Source organism: Bombus impatiens, unplaced genomic scaffold (genome assembly GCF_000188095.3).
Source record: "Bombus impatiens unplaced genomic scaffold, BIMP_2.2 scf_0463, whole genome shotgun sequence".
In the NCBI taxonomy this organism is placed as follows: domain Eukaryota; kingdom Metazoa; phylum Arthropoda; class Insecta; order Hymenoptera; family Apidae; genus Bombus; species Bombus impatiens.
Window position 1 is genome coordinate 1573926 of NT_176882.1, and position 27978 is coordinate 1601903.

At 38.7% G+C, this 27978-nt stretch overlaps 1 protein-coding gene across 4 annotated transcripts; it reads left to right on the plus strand.

Moving 5' to 3' along the window:
* Positions 1-511: 511 nt before the first annotated feature.
* LOC100749058 lies at positions 512-27938 on the plus strand. Of its 4 annotated transcripts, XM_012387345.3 has the most exons (5): positions 24130-24689; positions 24910-25116; positions 25927-26180; positions 26282-26702; positions 26881-27938. In XM_012387345.3, the coding sequence occupies exons 2-5, from the start codon at positions 25095-25097 to the stop codon at positions 27384-27386; spliced, it is 1203 nt and encodes a 400-aa protein (XP_012242768.1). In that variant the 5' UTR covers positions 24130-24689; positions 24910-25094; the 3' UTR covers positions 27387-27938. The 4 variants fall into 4 exon arrangements, with proteins under 4 accessions (XP_033177465.1, XP_024224333.1, XP_012242770.1 ...); XM_033321574.1 differs by lacking the exons at positions 24130-24689; positions 24910-25116 and adding an exon at positions 512-786; XM_024368565.2 differs by lacking the exons at positions 24130-24689; positions 24910-25116 and adding an exon at positions 17847-24105.
* The last annotated feature ends 40 nt before the right edge of the window (positions 27939-27978 follow it).

Consider the following 27978-nt stretch of genomic DNA (forward strand, 5'->3'; position numbering starts at 1 on the left):
GTAAACATAACTTAGCGTGTACTTCTTATTTGTAATAAGCATAGATGTATATGTGCGTTTCAAACGTGACGTAAAAGTCCCAATAGAAAGAGTATGAAAGGTTGCATATGTTTGAGCACGTGTGCACGATGTTTGTTTGTGTGGGTGAATGTCAAAATAAAAAGGGTGAGCAGAAATACCCAGTGCCTCATATCCAGTTGGTATTCGCGTAAGAATTCTATCTGTAACGACAACATATTATATAAACCATAATCGTAAGAGAGTCTAAAAAACTAACCTTCATAAGTGAATGCCTATGTTTATTAAAAAAAGATTTATCTAAAAATGCTTGGTATCTTTTCTTTACACGCCTGGCATCCAAACCTGTGTTACATGTACGTCATTTGTAAATTGTTGGGTTAAATTGTACTTTATCTGACTTACACGTGGTGGTAGAAGGAAAATTGAAGTTCAGTTTTCGATATAATAATGCCTTGTCTCTCCCTTACCCGCACCAATCAAACAAACACCTTTTCATACCCTTCATAGTAATTAGTTTGACTCCTTGGCATCCTTTTTCACATGTATCATTTCCTTGTTACAGCAGAATACGCTTCCTAGAATCTCCTGAATCCACAATCAGAATCTTCTGTACAATCTCCCTACGCTGAATCAGGAGCATTGAAAATTTATTCGTAGTGAAAAAATTGAGACAGGTGCAGGTGCAACGGCGGAAGTTGTATGCAACAGAATAGTCGAAGCTGACTAAGAAACAGGTGCTGCTGGACCTGCATGTATTTGGCTTTGGTAAGTGACAATTTGATTTTTCTTTTTTTTTCGTTTTAAAGCGAAACATTTTGAAGGACGAATAGAATGTATTAATTAAAAATATATAATAACAAGTATATTAAATGTTTACATAATTATCGCAATCATTTGTTCTTAAATACTACAAAATGTATAAATCTTGATCGAAAAAAAGTTGATTTACATCGAATTAAAAAAGAAAAATAATTTGCTATATTAATTTTAAATTGATGGTTATGAACACGAAATACAAACAACGATCGCCTCGTATGGTCAAATTTGCAAGTAAATTAACATCGAACGGAGGATGTTGATACAAAGTTGGCTCATTTTAAATACAAAATGCATACACGATATGTATTTTCATAATTGTTCAATTGTCATACGAATCTATGGTTGTTGACGCGATTTCATAATCACGTTTCTCATTATATGTCAGATGAAAATAATGCATCGAACGTTGGCCGGAGCAACGCGTTTAATATCAATTTGAGTTATTGGATCGTCGCGCGAATACAAAATCGAGGTCAGAGGATTATGCAAGAATTTCTTTAGTGAATCACACTTTTTCCTTGGGTAGATACAAGCAATCAATGAAACATTGAAAATTTCAATAATAGATCGAAATCGACGTATGTCTTCAATTTCTGTAAACAACGTGGAAAGGCAAATTTTTAAAAAGTATTTTTTACTGTTTTTTTTTATACATATAAAGAACTATATGGTTATTTTGGACTAAGACGACTATTCTTTAAAATACAGTCTGTGTATTTTTCTGTAATCTGCTCTTTTGAATGTTTATCTGTATATACACTCGTCTCGTGCCTCGAGAAGACGCATAAAAATATGTCCTGTCTTTTATCACACATCTTTTTATACATCATACATCGTACAAGTTTTTTTTCACACTAGTTAAACATGATATGTTATTTATTTTCTACATTTTCAATTCGATTTAAATACTAAACATCGATACGAAAACTTTTTCTACATGAACGTACTACATATATAGTTTTAAGTATACTGGAATAATTGTTAAATATACAACGAATAGGAAGTTCAATTCGATACGAACTGGTTATTTGTTAAAATTTTAAAAATTGTTTTATAGAAACGAAGAAGTTTTATTTGTCAGGCTCCTTTTTCCGTAACTCATGTCCTCGTTGTGCCTCGGCGTATAAACACGCACGTTCACTATAGTTATGCTTCTATGCAATCTCTGTTGCTAGGCGCACCTCGGCCCACCAACAGTATTTTTAGACGATACGCTCACATTTCGACGTTCATTCTTGAATGAGAGTGCCCTGTTCGTAGACCCGTCCACTACTGTCTAAAGAATTCCCCAAATTCCAATATGGGTTTCTGTAAAAAAAACGAGCACGAACACGTGTTATTAGAATAATAATTAATTGGTAGAATATTTTCTACAAAACATACATAGTAGAATACATTGGCGTTTATACGTTTTTTAAACGTTCCTGTTACTTTTTGATATTATAACGTTGCTTGCGTTGCATACATTATCATTTGATGCAAGAATTGCAAAAAAAGTAGCACATTATAAAACTGTGATAAAGTATTTCAGATATACATACGTATATTAATACTTATGTTTATTTTTTGTTAATATGTAGACAGTCATTATACTTATATGTAACTAAAAAGATAGTTAACTGCATGAAGACTATTGATCGTTTAATTTTTACACAATTACGTTTCGTACTTAAGGAGGTCTTGGGGATGAAAGCCGGAAGTGACCTCGATTTTGTTATCGACTCACTACCGTGAGAATTTATGTACGCAATGGCAGACAACGTTCCTGCAAATAGTGATAACTTTGTCTTTATCACACACTCGACAAAAGACAATTTGAATATTTTTAATTATCTTTGCACATAATATAAATAAATATGTTATTAATTGTTATTGTTAGAATAATAACATAAATGTAATTTTGTCGAGTAACAATTGAATAATTTGGAAAATGTAACAAAGATATGAGCATCATGCGTTTTAAATTTTAAAGGATATTGTAATAAATAGAAATATTCTTTTGGAATTTTGCGACAGTAGCGACAGATAGTGGTCGAAGTAGGAACTGAAAATGTCGGTAACTAGGCCTATTGACAGAGATATCGATTCACAACAAATACTGATATAAATTTACATAAAATTATCCAAACTGGCGTTGATTTCTTCTTGACCGAAGATTCAAAGTGGTGCATTTAGATATTATTTGAGATATAAGAGAAAATCGTATAAGTTATACCGATATAATGTAGATCTACATCGATTTTTATTGTTACTACTCTCTGAAGATATGCATATGGACATTTTGGAACTCAAATTTTTTAATCCTCTAGACTTTGCAGTATCAGTTAAATTCGTGTTAATTTCCAAACAAGTATATAACGTAACATAAACATAAGTGAGACTTATATTGCAGAAAAATATGTTGTAAGATTAATATAAACTAAGATGGTCGTAATCGTTACACGAATACGGAAAAATGTTACGCCTTTTTACGAAAGAGGCGTCTAGATTCGATCGTGAAGCTCCAGCTGCCTCACAAACCGGAAGCCGACAACGCTGTGCCATCCTGATATCATTTGCCTCCGATTAGAAACGATAGTCTACTTCCTTGTTAGAGGATTTTAGAAGCGCGTTCAAAAACGGGAAACGATATCAAAGTTCTTCTATGAAACTATATGTAGATTGCTTCAACGTCAACGAGGCTCCTTCGTATCTTAACGAACGTTACCGTTGACTTTGCTTCCTGTGATGACCCGTATTCCTCTCTCACGATCTCGCATTACTACTCATTTCGAAAGCAATGAAAATTTCTATGATTTAGCAGAGAAGAAAAAAAATAGAACGCAGTATTAGAAGCGGTGGCCGTTACTCGAAGTAGTCTTTGGCATTATTTTCGGACGGCTACTTCCTGAAGAAGAATCTTCTTTGAATTCGCCTCTTACAAATTGCGCCACGAGTGCAACGTACCTGTTGTTTACCACATAGTGGGTTCAAAGCCCGGTCAGTGCAACGGTCCTCCACCTTCCCTGCCTTCCTACCCTGCTCATCTTTCTTGCCCCACCATCGGTGAACATCATCCCATCCCCTACCGTCCGCCTCTTCAAGTAAGGACAAAGCGGTAGTTGCCTGTGATTCGAAGTCTTCGAGGATGCGCAAGACGAGGAGCTCGCTTGTGCCTCTTTGTAAGGTACACGCGGCGTCTGTGCTTCGTGCCTTCTGCTTCTGTGTTTGGTCTCTTCCTAACAGACCATTTTTTTTTATCCAACTTTTTATCCTCTATAATCGCTCTTCCAATCCTTCTAGACGTCCTAATTATTAACACGAAAGAAGCTTAATTGCATCGTGCTTCGCATCGTGTATATTTCCTCAATGAAACGTTCGTACACGTTTACCGTTAATTCCGACGATAGACATCTAAGACTGGTTGGTATACTGTTTGTAAACATTTTCAGTGATCCGCGAAAGGCACATCAAGGTCACCTAGAACCTTTTCGTAGCTTCTTTATGTCCTTTAGGTTAGATTTTCGTCGAGTACGAAACTGTCCAGGGACAGAAAGTATCGAAAAATGGTAAGATCGTTGTTGGCGGAGTATGAAAGAAAGGGTGGAGACGAAGCAGGGTTGATAGTGTGGTAAACCGAGAAGAGTGGACGAAACAATCTGGAGGGAGGCCGTACTACGGCGTAGTACTCCAGTGGGATCAGGGTTCAAAGCCCGGTCAACACCATGCCCATGGTTCTTTCTCCTACTCCCCTTCTCTTTCTCTGCATAACGCTTCCCCTCCGACTCCAGTTTCTCCCTACTCTGTCTCTCGCGTTCTACCTCGGTTATTTCATGTCCACCACACACACGTGCTAAGCATCACCATGGACCTCTCTCCTTCTTCCGACTGTCTCTTTCTCTGGGCATCGGTGTTGGCCGCGGTGATTCACCATCGGTCGGAGATAAGGGGCCAATGAAAGGAAACTGTAGAGGGCAGCACCGGCGAATAAGTGTATACGTGCTCCACTTGCCGCAGGAAAAGGTGGTATCAGGTAACGAAGATGAAAAATCGCGAATCGGTTTCTGGCTCCTGTTCATCCCGTTTCTCGGTAGTTTACGATCATCCTGTCCAGGGTAGATAGAGAGAAGTAACATTGTTGAGAACTTTGTTTTCACGAGGGAACAACACTATCGAAGAAATTTGCTGCCAGTTTACGAATCGATATATAGATTCCGGCTAGTTAAGTTCCACGTGCGATACTTTGCAACTTTATACGGGATACTCTTACTTTGTTTCTATAAGCTTCAAATATATATAATATAGTTTAGAATGTACACGAGAATGTCAGCGAATACGAAGCGAAAGAAGGTTACAAATCAGATTTATGTGAGCGTAGTTTCTTCCATCGTAAAGGCTTTTAAGAGAGTAGCAGTTCTTTCGGGGAGCAAATACAATAAACATACTTAGTATTTGAACGGATAATTTAAAAATATGCTGCACCAACGGTGCAGCATATTCACGTGGGTTTTATGTACGAAACTGACCAGGGAACCGGTTACACAAACATTCATTAAGAGATCATGGTTCCCTGTGCCAAAATTACGTAGCCATTGACAAACCTGGTATTATTTTGCTTGTGTAAAGCACCCTTAATGATACTACGTCTTCGTTTCGGGATGAATATGAAGTACGAAAAATGTTCGTAACGTACACTGTCATCTCTACGAAGAGACCGATGGAGATGCTGATGTAATTTGACTGTTCCAGAATGTTCTATTTGACTGAAGCAAAATTATTGCTAGCAGTATTCGCACTGACGTTTGGCGTTCAACCGGCGAGTAGAAATGGCAAAAGAACTTATTGCCACCGTGTAAACAATTCAGGATATTAATCAGTCGTGATCATCGCCCACTAGAGTAATTGGTACGTGGCGATGAAACTTATTCTTTAGATACAGACAACCGTTACATCGAGAGGTAAGGCCTCGCTGTTCGGACGACTATTGAATAATGGAACAATATCGGTCATTAACACTTTTTACAAGACGAGTTTGTCGTAACAATCTTTGCCGTTCATAAGGTGTATAAAGTGCAAAATCGATATAGATTTTAATGGATTATTATTTTGCCGCAATATTTGATATAATTGGATGTTACTCGAGGAAGCGCATCGTAAAATGTCTCTTCCCTTCTTCCCTCGTTTCGCGAAATAAAATTTTTACAGAATAATAAAAAAATAATCAGTACGTTACCTGCTACTTTTCATAAGTTATCATTCATAATTCGTTGCGATGATCGCATCGTTTCATTCGAGTTGCTCTAAAATCAATTGATAATCTGCAATGGTGTTTATAGGAATATTAGAACAGTTGACTGCAAAGGGTAATCATATGCGCGTACAATGCGTACTATACATACTAACGTCCTTGAGCGTAAGCGATCTGTTTACGAAAGGGACGTCGACCCCTTTAGTGCTCACACCTATTACGGAGTTAGTCGAAGGGGAGAAGAACCTAAACGATATTGCGTGGTATAGCAATTATACATGCATCGTTTTTCCTCGTTCGTCTCCCTTTATTATTTTTTCGGTCGATAGATTTATCATGGCACTTTTTACATTCTTTAATTATTTTCTTTATGAGTCTGATTGAAACTTGGAAACACGACTATTATTAGATTCATTGAGAGTAGAAAATCTCGTTTGGTATCTACCTAAAATTTATAGCTTCTGCGATCGATAGATTCATCACGGTAGTTTTTACATTCTTCGATTACTTTCTTGATCAAACAATTCCGGTTCGAACAGAAAAATATTATACCAGATTCGTTGAAAGCGTTGGAGGTCTCTCTCAATGCCTACCTAAAATTGGTCGGCCGTAAGAAGATGGAAAAAGAGGAAGATTATCGGTTCTGAACGCAGGAAGTGCAAAGTGGTGTTGAGAAAAGGAATGGTTTTGCTTTCTCCGAAGCGTTTACTTGGAGTTTTATTAATGCAGAAAGCAAGCATCTCGGTTGGTTGCAGTGGTTGTGCTCGAGCAATTGTAATTTTTTTCAAGCGTTACTTACTGGATTGTAGATCGCATTCCAAGAAGTAATTTCGGCCCGAAGTCGGACAGTTTTCTTGTTCAATTCGATTTACTCCCGGACGTTGGAGCCTTTTTTTTGGTTTTCTTTTAAACGTCAATTGTAAAACCAAGTTGGGAAGAAGATCATAGGACACGTTACAGAAATTACGTTCAAACAATTTCACTTTGCTTATTCTTAGAACTCTTCTTTGATACGCGACAGTTTCTACCGAGTAGAAGAGTATCTTAAAACATTGGGTTCTTCGGCCGACCAACGCCACACAACCTTGTCGATTTAAATCAAGTCGAAGGATGGATACCCTTATGTTCTACTATGTTGGGTTCCATGCAACCCGTCCAACTTCGTTTTCGTCAACGGTTTAAAACTGTTCTTTTTCCCCTCGTCCTTAGCAACACCGTTTAGTTTCAAAACCGGATTGGAAAGACAACAATACGGAAATTCTTGGATATAAGAATTTCCAATGAAGCATATCTCCGCAGGATCCTATAACTATCCGACACCAGCGATTCAACCTACTAAAACGTTCACTTTTTTCCTACATTTTTCTTTCACCTTCTGATTTATTAACTTTGCTTGTGTCGCTTAATTTAATCCAGACAACGCGTTTATTGAACACGTACTGTCCTTCTTAGTCACGTGATCCTATCTAGAATTTTATCATTTTTCAAGATACGTTGAAACATTTCAAGTTCCTCGTATTATTTAGACTATCGCGAAATAATGATTGGATAAAAGGAACATGTCTCCAAGAGAGTAATAAAACTTCAATTTTCTGCAATTTGGAAAAATAAGACATTTTAACCAAGGGATACGGTACGACACGTCAGATACCATTTTGGTCAGTACATTTTGCGGACATTGATAAATTTCGCGCAACAAACAATATCGTTGTTTTCCTTATTTCGCCTTCCAAGGGAACTTTCTGTATTTCAGAATTGTATTCGTAAAGTTTGAACAAAAGTTTATTTTTGTCACGTTCCCGCTGTTTCACGGCTCTTTTAAACTATGCAGCGGACTAAATTTTATCCGGCTGTTGGGTTGTAGAATGTAGAGTCACTCTGTGGCACGCGGTAACACCCAGCACGAAAAAACTTTGTTGCCTGCAACCCTTCGAGCTGGGTCAGTGGCCGAAAAATGACCTGCATCGACTTGGCGATCGTGGGTACCTAAGGAAGTGAAGTTTGTACATCTACAAATGTTATCATGTTCTCTGGGATTTCATCTGCTACCTAGAACGGTATACGTAGTCGATGAAATATGTACTTTGAAGAAGATACAAAAGATGTTTTTGTAAGAATTACTGCAAAAACGGAAGTATATCGTGAAACTGTAACGACGTAATATGCAAGAGATAGTGTGGTTTCTTCGCAATGTTTACGGATAGCAACGGAAGAAACCGCGATTCACGGTCGAGCTTCCGGAGGTAGAAACTTCTTCGTCGTTCACATGGGATCATCAGAGATACGGGAAAGAAAGGAGAGCCAAGAGCGGTACCGAGGCCTCGGGTAAGAAACCGTAATTGCCAGGCAGTGACTTTTGTAGCAGAAATTGCTCGTCCGCGATGTGGAAAGCTAACTTTGAAAAGCACGTAGCAATTCGCGAAGTGATTCAAGGGATTCAAGAAGCGGCGATTGGCGTACAAGAGGTTGGCATTCGAACAAGAAATTATGGAACTGACCCTTGAATTGTCCGCATACGACAATGGAAATATAATAATTCTTCCGTGCGATGGCCACATTCCTCGATTGTTTGAACACGGTTTAATAATCGATTTGAATCTAAGCTAGCTTTGTACGTTAAATTTTTTTGGCTAGAATGCATTATTACTTAGAAAGTGAAAAAACTCGAAGGAGGTGGTTTTGTTATAAGCTCCTTATTTGTGAAGTATTTGTTTATAGCTATTACGTTGATTACTCATTACAAGACTCGTAGTTAACGTAAGCGGTAATAGTTACGCGTAATCAAGGAAATGGGACGGTTCGTAGCAAGTTTCTTACAGGATGACATTATATCCATGCTGTAGATAATTAAAATATCCAGAAAAATCAGTCTAAGGTCTCGTTGTTGTGTTTTTTTACACGATTCGAGAGTAAAACTTCGCCATAATATAAAGATTTACGTCATAGATAGGTCTTTGAAGGTATATGAATTTGGTATCAGATTCTGGTCGCTTATAATGTTCTACAAAACGTCCATAATTTCGAGAAGAGATTGCATTGTATTTTTGCACCGCTCGTTAAGCTGTGAAACAGGCAAACCTGTTTACAAAAACCGTTCTGACCTTCGCATGGAACGGATACACGTATATAGCAAGTTCATCTCTGCTCTTGTTATTTCAGCGTAAAGTGAAAAATGTTTCTCATGGTAAAGTTAATAACGTATCGGACCTCGGTGCACCTGTGGCGCATGTAGATGCTGTCGAGTTTACAGTGTGCATTAAACGTACGCGTATATCAGCCTCCGGCAGCCTCTTCTCTGTTCTCTCCATTATCACCAACAATCATGATCATCACGACCTTTATCGTACTTAAATTAATGTCAAAAAATGTACCCTGGATCTCGTGTTCTTAGTATTAGTAAACTTCGGATATTTATGCGATTTCATATAGGTATTTATGAATAAAACTAAAATAAGTCTACTTACGTAATATTAGTTCACCTACTAAATATTATAGCGAGTATTTTACTTTTGATATTTTACATATCGCGTGTATGCTACGCATTTATATTTCTTTAAATTTCCGCAATATACACAGCACGAACAACAGCAAACCGATATCGATAAGCAAAAGAATTGCGCGACTCGTGCACGAATCTGACTCATAGATGCGTGATTTAGCTTTAGTCACGTGCCACGTGTCTATCACGTTATTCTGCATAAATGACTAAAAAATGGTAAAAAAAACATGCGTACGTGGAGCACATATGGAATGTGAACGAGGAATAAGCGGTAAAGCAAGCAGTGTCGCAAAACAGCTTTATTGAGAAAATCAAGTTTTAATATTTCAGTCCATTCGGAAAGGAACAACATTCGATGAATTCAACCGTATTGTTCATACAACGAAATTTGTACGCTACTTATCCGTGTTTTGTTTCAGTACAAAGTGGATATTCCATGTTTTTAACCAGTGCACCAAATCTTTAATGTTATCTAACAGAGACATTTTGAACATTATAATCTTGATTTGATAATTTCGCAGTGGCAATTCGCATAAACAGAATGTGTTAAAATTTGGAATATCACGAAAAATGGATATTCCTCGTTTTTCTCCCTTACCCTTCAAATTCGTATATATGGTATATGTCGTTCGTATCAAAAGTACCGCGTAATGTTAGATTTGGTTGCATTAAGGTCAGATTTATCTGGATGACCGTGAAAAAGAGGGAAGCTGATCATCCTGCGCGTTTCGATCTCGATCTGCCTTCGGCTAAAAGCTCGACCTGCATCGCCATTTTTAGTCACGATCTGCAGCTCACCCTCGTCCCCTTGTCGCACGGGACGCTTCTACTCTAAGCAAGGTCACTTTAATACCGGAAACATTTATCGTAGGAAACAAAGCAACATTGAATATCGAATCCAGAGATAAAGACGATTGCATCGAACGATTACGGCGATAAAGACCCGTTTGCAATATCCTCGTTATCTCTAGTGGTATTCATTGTTAGAAAAACAAATTTAGAGAATGCATTTACGGCGAAAGTCTGAAGGCGTTCTTTTCTCTCGTGCAAAGATACGGGAAAACGATGGATTGAACAAAAATTCGATATTACAGGAAACATAGTTGGTCGTGAATAATTGTCCACGGAGATTGCTCCGTTGCCTTGTGTTCTTTATTTATAATGCTAAAATTTACAACTGGCTTGTAGGTCTGTTATTCCTTGTCGCGTTTGATCACTGCAAAAACACGCGTTCGCCTGTCGCAAAGAGTTTAATCGTAGATCTTCCTGTACGACCAGTCACCTCACTTCGAGGCCATGCCGTTTCCTTTAGTAGGATCAAGAGACAAGATGGTACCGGTCTAATAACACCGATCATTAACCACTCGACTAATGTGGCGGCATGCACGGCCAAGCTTTTTTTACCGAACGGGACAAATTTAGAAGAATGTCGAAGCGTGAGATATAAAATACGTGCGAAACAAAAAACACAGAGAGAAATATGAAGAACACAAAGTATGAGAAGTATTTAATCGAGATATTGAATGGAGCGATAACAATAGAATCGAGATAAAGTTCAAATTGCATCGTGCCACGACTAGAGATGGTTATCGTCCTTGTGATATCATTCAACACCCTCTGTGCGCCAGGCAACGACTTCTAGCTTTACCTTCGGCGACACTGTTGTTGCTAAGGGGAATCCGATTACATTTTTCACATAATCGTAATCAGTGCAATAGCCTGACTCAACCTGCGCGTCACGGCGTCGATATCTTGTTATTTCTGTATCTTCCCGTGTATATACATACTTGTACATTTACGTACATGCGTACCTACACGATGCATCGTAGGTTTCTTCTTTCGTCCACGCGTTTTGCTTGTAGAAAGAGGGATTACAGTTAAACGCGCGGAACGCGTGGTTTCTGGCAAATGTAGCATGAATACAATCGAACCGTACTCTGTGGAATGGATTGCGGCAAAAAACCGCGTAATCGACGGGGATACCGTTTTCTACCGTTCTGCTACAACTGCGGAATACGAACAGTCGTAATACGGCGCGGAATGAATTGGCAGCGATGGCGTGCGAGTCGAATCGATTTTCCATTGGCCCGTTAAAAACCTGAAATTCGTGCCGTGTTTTCGCTCGAAATTGCGTCTTGATAAAGCCAAGAAAAAGCAGCCGAGACGAAGAGGATTCGACAGAGAAAAACGGAAAGAGTGGAAGAAAATATCACGGAACGAAATAAGGACAGGGAGAAAAAGGAGGCACCGGGTGCCGCGCCATTAAAATATCGGAGCAAATTCTCCGGGCTTGGACTTCTGTAACGCCATATTTTTATGTATCGCCCGTTCCTCAATTCGTCTGCTTCGTTTCAATTTGTTCCGTCCTTATTCCACAACTACTGTTTCATCTGTCACCTTCTTTACGAGATTTCATTTTTTTATTTACTTCTCTTGCCCGTTGCATATATTTTTCATTTCGCCTCGCTCTCTCTCTCTCTCCCTCTCTTATTAAAAACATGCTATTATTTATTTCGTACAATCGTTCCTAGCAGTCCGAAGCATCTCTGGTTCCGCCGACGAGACATCTGTTCTCTTTGAGTCGCCGTATACTTCTCTTGTCGCACGAGAAATTTATTTTTTTCTCGGATGTTGAATCGCTGCCAACAGCATTAATGAATCTTAACTGCCTGTCAGCTGTCGGCGAGATTACTAGTCCGTGATAAAAACCCGTTCGAACCTTCCATAAAAATAGGCGCAAGTTCGCCTTTGAATCAAGGATTTCTTTGCGATCATTGCCAATGTTCCGAAACGGCTCTATCGCGTGGATAAAGCGAGTGATTTCATTTCCTATTCAAATTAAAAAAAAATCTCATTAACCTTCTTTTCTCGCAAAATAATAATACAAGACGGAAAGAAGAAAGAATTTCATCGAATTAATAAAATTCAATAATCCAAATGATAAAAGAAGAGAAGAGTTCGTGCACTTCTCCAACAATTTCTCTCGATCCCGATGACCTTTCCACAAGGGCATGCACCAATGACGTCATCGCGCCCTTGCACGCTACGTAGAACGCAAACAGGTCGAACAGCATCGACGAGATACGGGTGTGTAGTGTAAGCACACAATCAGTCGCGCTAAATCTGGTCGCGAAGGGACACAGCGTATACGCACGAACAAACCGCATCTTGCTCGTAGCCTTTACGACGTGTAAATCACAAATGTGAGACGCCAAGGATCCCCCCTCGCATACACGGCCGCGCTATTAAAGTGTCTCCGAAGGTTTTACGATGGCTAAAGAATTCTTTCGGGGCTCGGTACATCGAAACGAGCAGGCCGTGGTTCAGTGATTTCGCGAGCCAATTTACAGTTCACGAAATTTTCCCGTCGAATTCGGAACTGGAAGAAGCTAAGCGCCATCGTCCTTCGGTAAAGCCGATCGAACAATGCGAACTTACTTAACGGTCGAAATCGCGATCGTTAGAGAGTCGTGCAAGTTGGTGTGTATGGCGCCAAACAAAGAATGGCGATGACCATGGGCCAGAATCTCGATATACCGCGAGCGAATGTGAACATCTAAATGCGACGAGACCGAGGATCGATAAGAGATGCAACACGTTACAATGCAAATTCTTTGACAGAAAGTTGCCGATTGAATTTAAGCCCGCGATCCTCCAACCTTGATACGTATGTATATTCGTTCTCGTACGAACCCCAACAATTATTGGTCTGTAATTTAAGAGACTATAGTTTAAGTTTTCGATTTTCGAACTTTCGTTCAAAACGTATATTCGTTTGCGTATAAATTCCAAAAATTGTTAAAACTTGTAATTTGAAATTAGACGAATTACACTTCGAGAGCAGAATGTACTTTTGTTGGTGTTAAGAAAAAAAAAAAAAGAAAGTTGGAAGGAAATCGTATGGCGATCAACGTAGTTGTAAAGGTGGTTGCAGTTCCAATGGGCGAGGCCATAAATGGAGGAAGATTCGACGATTTTAATCTGTTCTGATGTATACCTCTTGTAAGCCTCTCGTCCTCTTCGATACACCTCTTTGATCTCTTTTTTTCTTCCCCCTTGATCCGCTTCTTTCTCTTTCTCTCTCTCTTTCTTGTATCCTCGGTATTCTCCTTTTTCTCGTTTCACCGTTCGTTTTGCTCCTGTCTTCCTTCCGAATGCTATTACGCGCACCGGCTACCGCGGGGAATACAACCGCCATCGACTCCACCCAGATGAACGGGACGACGAACTGGAGGAACTTACAATTAGGCAATTTAAATCAACCAGTTTTGATAGGCGAATGATGCTGGCGATCGACGTGCTTCGTATTAATATCGCGAATAGCGTAAGAAATTGATTTTACTTCGCGAAAGTTCGTTTCTTATTTCTTTCTGATTTTGTCTCTTTCGTCTTCGTTTTTCGTGTTAATCCGTCGATATATTCGATCGTATTCGTTTCCAATGGAAATTTGTCAGTCGTTTAGTGGTAGCCGGACGCTGATAATATAATTAGCGAAGCAATTAAGCCGCAGATCGTGCCGGTTAGAAAGATTAACGCCGCGTACAGAGTAAAAGAGTAACCGCGGGTAGTGGCGAGCGATGTTCGATTAACACGAACGTTCGACGAAACGAACATAGGTCGCGCGTTTGTAATTGGCGCGGATCGACGAATACGGGAATCGTTTTTGTGTTGGTCGAAGAAGAAGTTTCGGCTACCGGGGAACGAAGAGAAGGACCTTGACATCGGGCGATTATCGGGCTGGCTCGCCAGTGTGTACCTGGCCGTGGCTGAACCGAACAGGATGATGCCAAAGTGGTACACACGCAGGTACATAGCCGCACACAGGAAGAACCGGTGCACGTTATGCTTCTCGACACACGTGCGGCTATACGCTGAAAAGTCGAATGCGCACGCCGTGGCACTATATCTTGCCGTACTGTACCTTACTACACACACTCTATATGGTAGAGAGGAGGACGAAGAAGGAGGAGAACGAAGCGGAGGAGGAAAGAAGAGAGGCCGAGAGTGCGCGTGGTTTTGCCCCTTTTGCCAGCTCTGCCTTTTTTCTTCCTCTCTTCTTTCCACTTTCACCTCCTTTATCTCCTCTACCATGGCCCAGGGACGTAGCGACCGAGTATCGGCCGCGAAGAGACGCGTTTTCGTTTGTTTCGGTTCATCGACTCCTCGCGCTTCGAACTTCGCTTCACCGATCGAGATACTTGCGCTTTTTCGCTTCGTTGCGTTCTCTTGTTCTGCTCTATCAGCAGCGTCCGGTGAATTGAATTTTTCAGCGATCTCGTGTCCGCCTTCGGCCACCATCGTGGGTTAGGTTTACGACTTAAGAGTGGGTTAATTGGTCGGAGTAACTGAGTTTTCCTCGGGAGAAAGGTCAGCCTTGAACAACATCGGCCAGCTGATTGAACGTGTTACTAGGAAGGCGCTCGAGGTATTGCGGTTGTGCGACTGGTTGTAGATACAAAACGAGGCACGCGGTTTATCTATTTTTCTATCTAAGAATACAAATGGTTCACCGCGTTGCGTAACCCTTGCCTTTTTCTGGCCAGCTTGACGCTCGTTCGCATCAGGTGTAAAAACAAATATACATAGAATCTTACAGATAAAGTTGATTCGACGATCTTCCTATTTTTTTCTCTGTCAGCATGAACAATTTTTTCGCACATAAATTATCCATCAATCTTATAGATATCCTATCTACACACAAATCTTATAACTCCAATATTTATTAGATCTGTTGATATTCGAAATTTGGTAACAATTACAGGATGTTCTCGTAGTTTCGATCAAGCGATCCATCTAATCGTACGAGGCACGAAAGTTTCCACCTTACATCCCTGAGGTCCCCTCGTTCGTTTAGCCGGTCTCTTCTTCTTCTTCTTCTTCTTCTTCGTCGTCGTCTTCTTCTTCTTCTTCTTCTTCCTCCCCTCTTCGTTCCGCGTTGCCGCGAAGGGCCGCTCTTTTCATCTTTTTCCTCCGCGGCTGTCCGTTTGGTTTGCTCGCTTTGCACGGCATCACGGCTACTTTTGTTGCGCTTCTCTTTCCTTCTTCTTTTTCCCTCGTTCTCTCCTTCTCCGTTCCACCCTCTATCCCGCTATCTACGGATATTCGGCGTCTTCGTCCCTTCCTTGAACGCACCGCTGACGAACGATTCCTTTGGAACCGCGGAAGAGAGGAGGACAGAAACATAGGGGAAGGAGAAGGGACCTTTCTTTCTTTTTTCCTCCGGTCCTTCCATCCTTTCGTTTCTGCTATCGCTCGCCTTCCTCCAAACCCTTTCTTTCTCTTTTTCTCTCTCGTTTTCTGCCCACACTAGTTGCTCCTTTTGTTTTCACCGAGTAAGTGAGTCAGTGTGCGCGGGCAAGAAGAAGAGGCAACAGGCGAAAAAAAGAGAGAGAGGATGATCGGTGCGAGAGGGAGGAAGAGATCTAGAGATGCGAGAGAGGAGAGACAGCGAAGCGTGTCTGGACACGCGAGATGCGAGGATCGAATTCGACCCTCGGATGCGGATCCACAAAACTCTCGATCTCTTGGGTCTTGGATCATTCTCGAGAGAACGTTCCTTCTCCTCCTTTTGTCGATAGATTTGACATTGGAGAAAGATTTCTGGGACCGTAGTCGTCCGTTTCGAGACGCGTCTCTCATATGGAAATTATTCGGCCAGCCTATTATGTAGTATATGCGTCACTTAGACTTGTAAACGCTTCGAAGATCGGCACGAAATTAAGTGGTTTTAATAAGAATCGCGATCTAAATGGGACGGATGAATTGATTTCGACACGGTTTGCCGAGCAACGCCACTTGTGTTCTTTCTCGTTTCGATGGGGCCAAGTGTACGGAGGCAATGCATTCGTATGCTGTAATTTGCATCTCTTCTCGCCCTGTTCCTCGCCCGTGTATAAATATTTAATGGAGCGATTTCAGTATATATCAACCGGGCGCAAGGAGATTGTCTTTACACCGGCTAAGACTATAGGTTACAGTGAATACACCTTCTGGTGAATTAATGTTCCGAGGAATACTTTGATGCGATCGAATATATGAATTCTTACGAGAGTAGCTACGACCAGTCAGAAAATTGTTCACACGTTCCATAAATTTGGGACAATTGAAAAAGTTCATGCGTTATCGTACATTTCATATTACCAAAATTGTCTTTCTATTTTTACAGGCAGATGTGAGTTTGTCATCCTCTTAAAAATTTTCAAAATATCGCTCGCCTTCGCGATTATAGCTCTGACTCTCATGAAACTTCATCCGCTTATCAGCCATTCTTAAAAGAGATACATCCTTGAACCTAACAGGTTATTTTCATTTTCAGCGAAGTTGTGTTAAAATTCCTTCGTATACAATGGTAAAGTGCCATTGAAATAAAAAAGACCACCGAAAATGTACTTGCGGTGTTTTTCTGCCGCGATCTTCGCTCACGATGTTCAGTGAAATCTAAAACAGGGGAGAGAATAGATCCCGTGTCGATTATCTTGCGACAAAGAGCCAGATAAAGTAACGAATCTCTCTACTTGCTAATTACTAATCGGTAGAAATTACAGAAAATTGTTATCGCTATATTACCCTGTTCTCGTGTGACGATCTCGTAAATTCGCACGGTGATTCGGGTGCCCTTAATCGCCTTTTTCACGCAACTCTATCAGCATAAAGCGTCGTGTAAAGCGGGCAGATACGAGGAAGAACTTAATCGACGAGCCGTTACGCTTCGCCGTAGCCACTTACCGCGAAACCGCCCTTTTAATATCAATGTCGGCTCGTGCGAACTCGCCTCGTGCGAACCTGCCTCGATGAAGTTGTATATACTTAAGGTGCTGGATAGACTCGTAGATAGCGTCGTGAAAGAGCACCGACGGAAAAAGGAACAGTCGGAATGTTGGCGAGGGGCCATTTATCGAACGTGTCGCCAACTCACTGTGGTTTCTGTCGGCTAGATTCTACGCGAATGCGCTTTAAGGAGAACGTATTCGTAATTCTATCAAACTGTATGAAACGTCGTTGGTGCCGGCACGTAACACAGAAGCGACCCATCTTCCGCTATTGCCAACGAAACTTTCAATAAACGATAACCTTCCGGCTCGAGGCTTCTCGAGCGGAACCATTCATTACTGGGATCAGCAGAATCGCTGTATTATAGCATAATGTAGGTAGCTATATTGCGACAGCAGTAGCTCGTGAAAATGTTGGAATATTTATGAGAGGACATTTTTACGAATACGTTGCGTGCGTTGTACGAAAGTTTTCGAAATTTCGTTAACGCTGTATTGGGACACGAGTGATTATATTTTTATACCGTTACAGTTACACACATGATACGTACGTTTCTAGAAATGTTCCTAGAAATGTTGGTAGACTTTCACGAAACACTATGCACATATATGGATACAATACAGCATTTATAAAATATCTTTCTGAGAATGATCGAATATAATTCCGGATATTCGGAATTCAAATAAGTAAGTGATTATGTCTTTTGGGTTATTACAGTTCCACGAACGAGAAACTTCCTTTATTCTGTCCCGTTTTTGTGAATTTTTGCGCAACCAAGGAGGCTACTTCTTGCCCCTTTTTACAAGCGTTAACCTTCATGAGGATTCCGTGCTTGAAAAAAAGGGAACATAAATGAAATATTAGTGTCGACGTCTTACCGTGTTGTAGAGTAAATAAGTACGTACTCGGTTCTCGAAGGTAATGTCGGTTATTATAATTCCATCTGTACATGAGAAGAAAAAAAAGAACGAAGATATGCGAATAACTTGTTCCAATGATCGCATTTTCCTCTATTGAAGTCTGAATTGAAAATATGATTGCGGCTACGTTTTTCTTCTCGTTGTTTATCGCGTATACCTTGACCGTATCGTAGTTTATAGTTTATTTTCAATCGAAGGTATGTACACTATCGGCTATAAGTATTTTGGGACGTCTACTGTGTTCTCTATAGTTAAAGTCTCCTATTTACCATTCCAAAACATTTGAAAAGACTAAAGTTCCGTCGTTCCTTCTGCCATCTTTGTTTCTTTTTTCTCCATTCAGCTTGAAATATTTAGTCATTACTTTGTAACAACCTTTACGGTATAACTTTGAATGAAACATAAAAAACACGGGCAAATATTTCAACGTGTCCCGATAAACGAACAAATATTAGGCTACTTTAAGTTACGAAGGACAGCGCTGATACTTAGTACGACGCGAATTAGTAATAGTATTATTATTAGTAATAGTAGAATTAGTAATAGTAATTCGCATCATGTGTGCTCCGCAACGTAAAATATTAAATAAAGTAGAACTTGTTCGAGCTGTCCAGCAAATCTAACGTGTAGGCTAAATATTCTGATATTTATAGCAAGCAGTGTACATCTGCTTTTGCCTGATTTCTCGAGCGCATTCATTTCGCGAACAGAAAAAAATTCGTGCAATAATGGCAAATACGACGTCGATCTCGATCAAGGTCTCCTTCGTTCTTCGTCTTTTTACGTTGTTCTCGATTCCGTATAGGCGCTTCTATATCGCGTGCGGATCAAAAATCTCTCGTGATACGTTCGCAGCATAAATTACGTTCCCAATTTTGTAGTCAATTTACGCTCCGAAACTGATACTTGCCACTGATTGCCTACGTAAATAACACACGGCTGTACTATGATGAATGAAGTTTCTAATAAAATTCGTGAAATATCACGGTGTTGTTCTCGTTGGATAGGAGACGCAGCATTCTGGCTGTTCTCCGTGGATCAGAGAAAAGTGGTTCGTGTAATTTAGAAGCCATCACGCGTGGTCATCCTTGCACGCACATATTATGTATACGACTCATGTTAGAGAAGTGTGCAGTCGCGTGACTAAAAATACAATCCTGTACGTAGAAACGGTTATCTATCGCCGGCATTGTTTCATGGACAATCATCTATCTCGAGCCTCGACCCGTATAGACGTATGATTTCTTTCTTGCCTTACGATACGAATCTTCTACTTGTCTCGTTCTCCTTTATTTCTTTCCCTTACTCCCTCCTTTTTCTTTTATCCTTCGTAAGGGATATTAATCTGTTGACGAGTCATTCTATGACCAGCATAATAGTGAAATTAAAAGTTAACACAAAAAAAAACAATTTCGGATATCGATCTTAATTCTTCCAGATATAAACACGATACAACTTATTTCCAGTAGAAACGAAGCAGGTCGTTAAAAGATGTAAAATCAGGAAATAAAAATCTAGGAATTAATAATTCACAAATGCGCATAAATTATTATATCCAATCGTTTGGGAATTTCGAATGGCCAATTAACTCGTCTCTCTCGATTAACAGGTTAAAAGTTACGATTTCGCGAATTACCATTGATATGTTGTAATGTGACCATAGCCACGAGTTTAGACGCGCTCGAAATTCGTTCTCGTTTCTGCCGCTGATTGCATATCGTTTCGAACAAACTGCAGCATGCGAGCGTGACGCAGCGGGGTCAACACTCAATCGGTACAACGGGAGCTGAACGTGCATCAGAGAACACAAAAGAGACATAAAAAGCAGGGAGAAAGAGAGGCGATACAATAGTGCTACTGGTGCTCTGACAAGCGAGAGAAAAAGAGAGTAGAGGAGAGATAGAGAACGCGGAGGCAAAGTGGGCTGGAAGTATCTGTACGGTGCGGTGTAAGAGGAAAAATTGATGGCACGGTTACGAATGGTCCTGCTGCTGTTATCAAATAAAAGCTAGCCCGAATTTCTTTCTGAACTACGGGTCACAAAATTATGACTACCATTTTTAATAAAACACGTTTTTGTATATCTAGATTTATCGGTATCTGTTCCAAATCGTTCGATCGTAACAAACCGCATCGCGCCACGAACAAGCATACTTTCGCATTCTCTAGGCTTTTGAAGTTACTTATGGTTAAAAAATCACGATTCCAAAGATCATGTGTAAATTAGATGCGGTATAATTTGCATTACAATTCGAGACATGTAAAGAATTATTACTACTATTTCCTAAATATTATTTTTTCCGTCACGATTCACGGATTGAATTTCAAATAGAACTATGTAATCACAATGGCTCGCTACGAATACTAACCCAATTTCGTGTCACCTACGAATGCCTGAGTTTTCAATAGATCTATTCACACTTATGGACTCAATAAAATCGTGACCGATGTACTACACGCGGGTCTTACAATCCAGCTGATAATTTCAAGGGGATCTTCCTTAGTATCTTTGCCATAATTTATGCTAAATTAATTTCGTCCAGAATTATTTATTTAAAAAGCAATAAAATTGTCATGGCGCGCATTTGAATAAAGGGAAACATATCACGAAATCATTATTTATTATCTATATTTCAAATTTTCTGAATTCATCATCAGTGGTCCCTGTTTACGTTATACGAACAGTTCAGAAATCACATCGACTAACTTCATAAATTTAAACGTAAGGAAAAGTGATGATATTTTACAAATGTCTCTTTCTTTATTTATTGTCCTTAGAATTTACTGTTATTTATGTTATTTGCTTACGATATACGAGCTTGTGGAAATGCTTTATCTCGAGTATCGAACATTAATCGTGTATTTGGGTAACGAAATTGGGAAATTTATAAAAGGTGACATTGATCAGTTTGACTTTTAAGAGGCCGGTGTGACGATTAACGTTCTAGTTACGAAACAAAACCATGGCTCCGACTCGTGTTTAATATGCAATGTCTGAAATTTCGAGAGGAATTCTACTCTTTATTCAAGATGTTAGAGAATTAAGTTACGGCTGTTGATGCTGTTGATCGGTTTTGGACATTGGTCATTTCGTGTCTGCGGCAAGTACCTTCCTGCCGAGCTTCGGAAATGTCTTATCAGGTCGTATCTTGTATAAACACGTTCCACCTGGTCTCAGGCCGTCACGACCCACGCCATTTTCTACTGTCGCTGCCCACGTTGTTTCGTAACTTTCCACGAGAACACTTTATCACGCACCGTTCGTCTCTCGTATTGTTCTGCTCTGTTGATAGCGGTAGAAAGATCGCAGTATTGATTATACGCATATTTCTTCTAATAGCTTCTCGCTAACGGTGTTAATGATCGTAGTTCGGAAAGTAAAGAATGGCAAGAACGATGTCGTTGAAAAAAATAAACTCTAAAAATGCGTATTTCGATATGCTGATAGGACAGACGCGTACGTCAACCCTTAGATATTGTACTACAATAACGAAGAATTCAGAATGAATAAGTTAGAAGTTTATTATCTTTTTATCTCGAAGATTTGTTGCAATTTTAGAAGAAATGAATATTAATAATTACATCGGAATATGTCGAAGAATGAATTGCGGTTGGTTAACTTTAGTCGTTGCAGCATCATCTCGTGCTAAAGTGATTGAAATACGTACACATCTATAATTAAGAATAATTTATCCCAAGTCTACGATTTAGAGAAGTATTACGAACTAAAATGAAAAATACAACCGTAAAGATGTAATATCTGTATAAGATTAATTTATTTTCCTCGTTATATTTTGCAAGTCTAAAGCAAAGTTTACGGAGTACTAACCAAGTACTTTAAATTGGATGGAGAAAATAATAAAACTTCAGTTTTCTCGAGTATTTTAAAATGATAGATAATACGTTGTAACTAAAGAAGGTAGTATGTATATGTATGTGGTAACTACACTGTTGAAGGCTTAATGGAACATTAGACGAACATCGTCCACGTAGGTGTAAAAAATCAGAAGCAAAATGTAAAATTAGCGAAGGATGCAGACGGTGATTAGCGTGGACCTTTGAAAGGCGATCGAATTAGTTGGGTACGCGGAATTCCCTGTACGGGACGATTTGTAGCAGTAATCCAGGCTTACGGTTCCCGGTGCTTGGATGCGCTTTAATATGATTTAAACCTACCACCGTGTTGGCTACCGTGTTACGATCGTGAAGCTCTTACTGGCTACATGGGCCTTCCAGAGAGTCCTTGAGGAGAACTCGAGAGAGCGCGATGAAGCGAGACAGTGATACACGCGTGCGTACACGCAAGAAAGTGGCGTAAAATACGTAGGCGAGGTACCGGTTTTTTCCGGACCCACTACCGTTCCTCTTTGAATTTTAAATCTTTCTCGCTACCGAATGTAATTAAGCCGCATTCACCGCCAGACAAAAAATTGAATTCGTACAACATCCTATAGGATTAAATTGCAAGGAAAGCGCGTCGGTTCTCTTCAACATTTAGCTGTATAGTTTTATCTATGAGTAAACTTGTCTCGTGCGTGCCTTTGTACATAATTTTCATCGATCTAAAGCTTTGCTTCGAACCTTCCTTCACCTCGTTCTTCTTCGTTGCTCGACATTATCCTTCACATTGCGAAACTATAATATCCGACGAGCGTTTCTCTCTTTCAAGCAGCTTGAAATGTAATGGAAAACGGGTTATTCGCACGTGTTTGCTCTTTGCAAATTCAGCCGTTCACGTGCGCCGGCTGAGACAATTTCGTGACGCGAGTCACTCGAACACACCGGTTCGTAGCTTGCCTTTGTTTTCTCTGTCTTTAGTCTCACGTGTTTTTCTTCGTCTACTTCTTCTGCACTTCCTTTGCTTGTTCGTTGAGTAAGCGAAGCGAACGCTTTGAGGTAGCCGCCGCGTTTCAGATCGGTCGAGGCGACGCGACCGCGACGCACGAAACGACGTACCGGGCGACGCACCAACGAGATACCTCACTGCGGTCCGTGCCTCGGCAAAAGTGACAAGGCCCCGGTAATTATAACGGGTGGCGCAAAAAAAAACGACGCTTCTCGTCTACCCACCGCAGATCTCTCGTTTCGTCCAGTATGCACTCGGACATGCAACTCGATAAGCAACATTACCCGCAGAGTCCTTCTCCGTGGTACTCTCCTTTTCGTAGATTGTTCGCGTGATCTTCACGATCTTGATAAAATATAATCCACGCAGAGTTCGTCGATCGAACCAGTCATCTCTATCGCGCGACGGAAATCGTACGTTGGATTCGCTGGAATTATTGAATTACGCGGAGCTTCAATAAAATCAATGAACGCTATCCAATGAACGCTGAATATTGAATTTTCATCCTCATCGTCGTCGATCACCAACGGTAAATCAATTACGTAATAAAAATAAATGAAATGCAAACCTCCGATTTGTGCATACAATATGGTTGTAGAACCTCTAATTGCAAAATTATATTATCATTCACTTAGCCGGGTCGATCAACTCGGTTCATATTCTTTGGAAACTCGCGAATTACGGGCAACAATAAATAGTCTTTTAATGCAAAATAATAACTCAAAATTGCTATTGAGAATTACATATAATTCTTCGTAATTGTGTTCTTAAGATTTAAGATTAAAACAAAATAAGTCGAGAAATCGGCAGTTAAATACATTTTGATATGATTGCAGATAGATGTACGTGGTATGTCATTAGTTGTTATTAATATTTAACTTATTAATAATTTATTTTTCTGAAAAAATGATTTACGCTCATATCGTATATGTGGCGACACCTATTATCCACGAGTGAAAGGTATAATGTTTCATTGTCAGCAAGAAGATGGCAGTAAAATAAAGTAAACAATATCCAATTGCTGGTAACATTTTTTGCACACATACAAAAAACATAAATGGACTTAAAATAAACATTTAACGAAAGTTTTTTAAGAAATCACTTAAATGTCACATTAAGTACACGAATTGTTTCGTGATCTTTCAGATCTAAAACACTAAAGAAAGCTTTCATATTCGCAATTTATTGTATAAAGATAATCGAACAAGTAATATATATCGCTTCATGGTAAATTTTATCACAAAATATCTTACAATTGTATTTTGTCTTTTATTGTGATTTTGAGTGAAAAGGGATTTAGTGCAAAGGTATTTACATGATATTTAAGTATTCTGTACATTGTCTTGTCCATACATAATTGTGACAAATGTGATCGACTGATTTGGATATTTTTCGCGCCATTTGGGGCTGCAGCTAAGCATTTGTGAAGGATCTTTTCACTTTTTGTATTGCTCCATTATTTTAGTTTAATTTTATAAAAAGAATGGTGTAAACGATTGAGTCCTAACTTTATTACAATGGAACAGTTATTGAAACGTTCAAGAGTTACAAAAGAATCGACTATTTGTGATATTGCATCTTCTATAAGTAAGTGAAAGTTTTTATAAATGAAGTTAATTATGTGGTAAAACATGTTACATATATCGTTAAATATTTTCTGTGTATAAGTTTTGCAAATTTTCAATCTTAGCATCATGTTTTCGAATTACTTACATTTGAAATAAAAGTGAGGTTATGTGTGTAGTTCCTTTCAAATTGTAAACACTTTTGCTACTATAAATCATCAATCTGTTACATAATATTTCAGGGGAAATATCTGAATCAGTTTCGTCCGTAAGTGAGAAATACAGAGCTCTTTTGAAAGTTAATAAAGCATTAGTGTTATATATACAAAAGAATAAAAAAAGGCAACAGATTCAAACTCTAGATGACGTACAATCTGATTTGGAGCAAACAAGATTGGAACAAAATTAATAATTATAACTTATCTATATGATAATGTACAAACACAATAGTTAGTAAAATACCATTTATTAATTGATGTTAAAATAACATATGTAAGTTCTATGCATTAAATAAATATACTTCCTCATATTACAATGTTTTTATTATATGTAAAAGTACATTCATTCATAACTTATAATAGTGTATAGGTACTATTATATAAATACTATAATTATATGTTGTGTATCTATGTGTATAACGAAATGACATAAAGGTAAGAGATTAAATTAGGTCTGTGCAAATAAATAGTTTTATAAAATTATGATTCAGTCTATAAATCGTTATTCTTATTTGTATTTAGAATCTGGTTTATGTTTTCTTGTCAAATATTACCTGACCTTTTTTTATGTTTGTCTGAATTTATAACCAATCCCTTCTGTAGATAGAGATTAAGTTTCAGGCAATAGTAATTGTTGATATCATTTTTAAGTATTCCGTGTTTCAAACAATATCTTAGCCTTTCGCTTCCTTTTTTACAATGAAACATATATGTGCCATTAATAAACACGCAGTGTACATTTGGAAAAGGAAGATAGCATTTTATTTTGATTGTATTAAATAAAGTGATAATGTAATCAAGATGTTTTTAGAACTATCTGATTTAGCTGGAATTGTCTCCTTACTATTCAAGAGTAATCTGCATTTTTCCATTTTCTTCGGAAGAAAACGCGTTAAACAGAAAGTTTGTCATCCTGAATATTTCCCTCTTGTTTCCCCTGAATTCCTGTTCGAATGTTCGAACGTTTAATGTATTTTTTGTGGTTTGATCTAAAAAAATAGTTGGGAACATTCCACCCTAAGGCTCGTTACCCTTTTTTAGGTAGTTTATCAATGGAAAACCATACGCAAGCTATTTCATTCGCGAATAGTTATTTCGCTTTGGTCGATGGTCTTGTTTCTGGTTTAGAAAGTCAGCTCTCGGAGGATGTGGTCCTGTATTGGTTTGGCAGTTTGATCAAAGGCAGGAAACATGTGTCTACCTTCTTGCGAAGTCGTAAACTGAATTCAAGGCATATATTCTCACATATTATATCGACCACTGATATCAATTACGAAAAAGAAAGGTTAACTCGGTAAGAATACGTGAAAATGAAAATTACAGATTTCATGGAATGAGAAGAAACAATTTTAATTTTAGAAATAAAACTTTAATTAACGTTAGGTTTTTATGTAAAAACAAGCTTTGTTCGTGTCATTATCGAAAACAGCAAGAATGTCAAACAAGACATAATAATTTCGTCAATGATAATAGTACAATATGCGAGCCGTTCCTCCAAAAAATGGAAAGGTCATTGTCGACGTGTGACGTCATAACAGACATTAATCACAACAAAATCCATACGAAGGAAATTGGCGCAGTGGACGACACGTTTTACAATCTAAGCGAGAATGATCTCTCCAATCTTTTCAAGCTCGACATCTTATCGACCGACATAGAAGAAATCGAGCATAGCATTAATAGAATAAAATTAAAAGAGGAAATGGTACCAACCATCAAGAGAAAATGTAGTCGAAGAGATAAACACGATATCGTTCAAGTTAAGTATGTGGAGACAAACGGTGAAGTAGAATTCTCCCGAAAATTTTGGAAACTAGGCAAGAATTTTTTTTCTCGTTCTACAATAATGGTTTACAATAATGATCAACAAACAGTAATGAGAATCATTGTTTGACTTTTATAATTATCTTCGCATAATATTCAGATTTTTTTTCATGATCCGAATTTTCATTTCATTAGAATTAATCGGATTAATCTTGTTTCATTGAATCATAGGTTCCTGGAAAACGTATATCTCACGTCTCTCTACAGCTACTCTTCACACTTGGAAGCGGCCATGTAAATTGCAAATTGCATATACCGTCTCGTCTCAATGTCAAACCTTGGAACAATCGTGTGAAACTAAAAATGTCACGGTACCATTCGTACAGCCTAAAGTCAGACTACCCAGTCTACAGGAGATTAATGAAATTACTAGTAGACTAGTGCCCAATACGAATGAGTTCGGTGGATTTTTGAAGGATGCGGATTTCTTTGAGGATTATAAAGGCTTTCTAGGAAATGTGAAAATGGAAATGGCAATTAATGATTCTTGTATGCCATTGTCCACTGCTCAGTATGTTAAAAATAAACTTGTATTTAATAAACCGTCCATCAATATGGATGATCGCAATGGTAAAGGCAAAAAAAAGTTCGCTTTTAATTATCAGATTCATCTGATAATATATCAGGATATTGATACATGTAACATGAACGAGTGTTGCACAATTTTAAAAGAATGAAATTTGAAGAGGGGCAGAAGTATAGCGCTTGATGTGCAAAAAATAATCCCTTTTTCTGCTTAAATAGTATTAGAAAAATCTTTTTCAGGCAGATGATATCTTTGGAAAAAGATTAAGAAACTGTTTCTTTTTTACTTTTATAATTAGTAAATATTTTTCATAATTTTTCTTTATTTCTACATAAGTCCATACGTAAGTTTACGTAGTTGCGAATTTTACACTTACAATGTACTTAAGTACACATATTATGTCTGTTCTGTTGTGATAAACTGAATGATTTTATGTTCACCAGTAATCAAGCTTAAATGAACCAATCGCTAGAAAATACTGCTTAAGTTAACATGTTATCTAAGTCAGCAATATTTGCCACGGTTACAGGTGATTAAGCTATTATAACTTATTCTTTAAATACTCAGAGATTTATGAAGACAACTGTTTTTGTCTCGTACAGTATCAAATCTGAGTTAAAATATGTTTTTTTATTTAGCATTAAGTATGCAATTTTTGTTTTCTTTTAACTCGAATAAAATCCAATCTTGAAGATTATACCAACTTTGTCAGTCTTTTTTTCGAATTGTCACGGGTTAACTAG

Coding starts and splice junctions, on each gene's coding strand:
- LOC100749058 (XM_012387345.3), top strand. CDS start 25,095: ATGATAATGTACAAACACAATA. Junction 25,117..25,926: donor GATAATGTACAAACACAATA/GTTAGTAAAATA, acceptor ACCCTTTTTTAG/GTAGTTTATCAATGGAAAAC. Junction 26,703..26,880: donor CCGAAAATTTTGGAAACTAG/GCAAGAATTTTT, acceptor ATTGAATCATAG/GTTCCTGGAAAACGTATATC.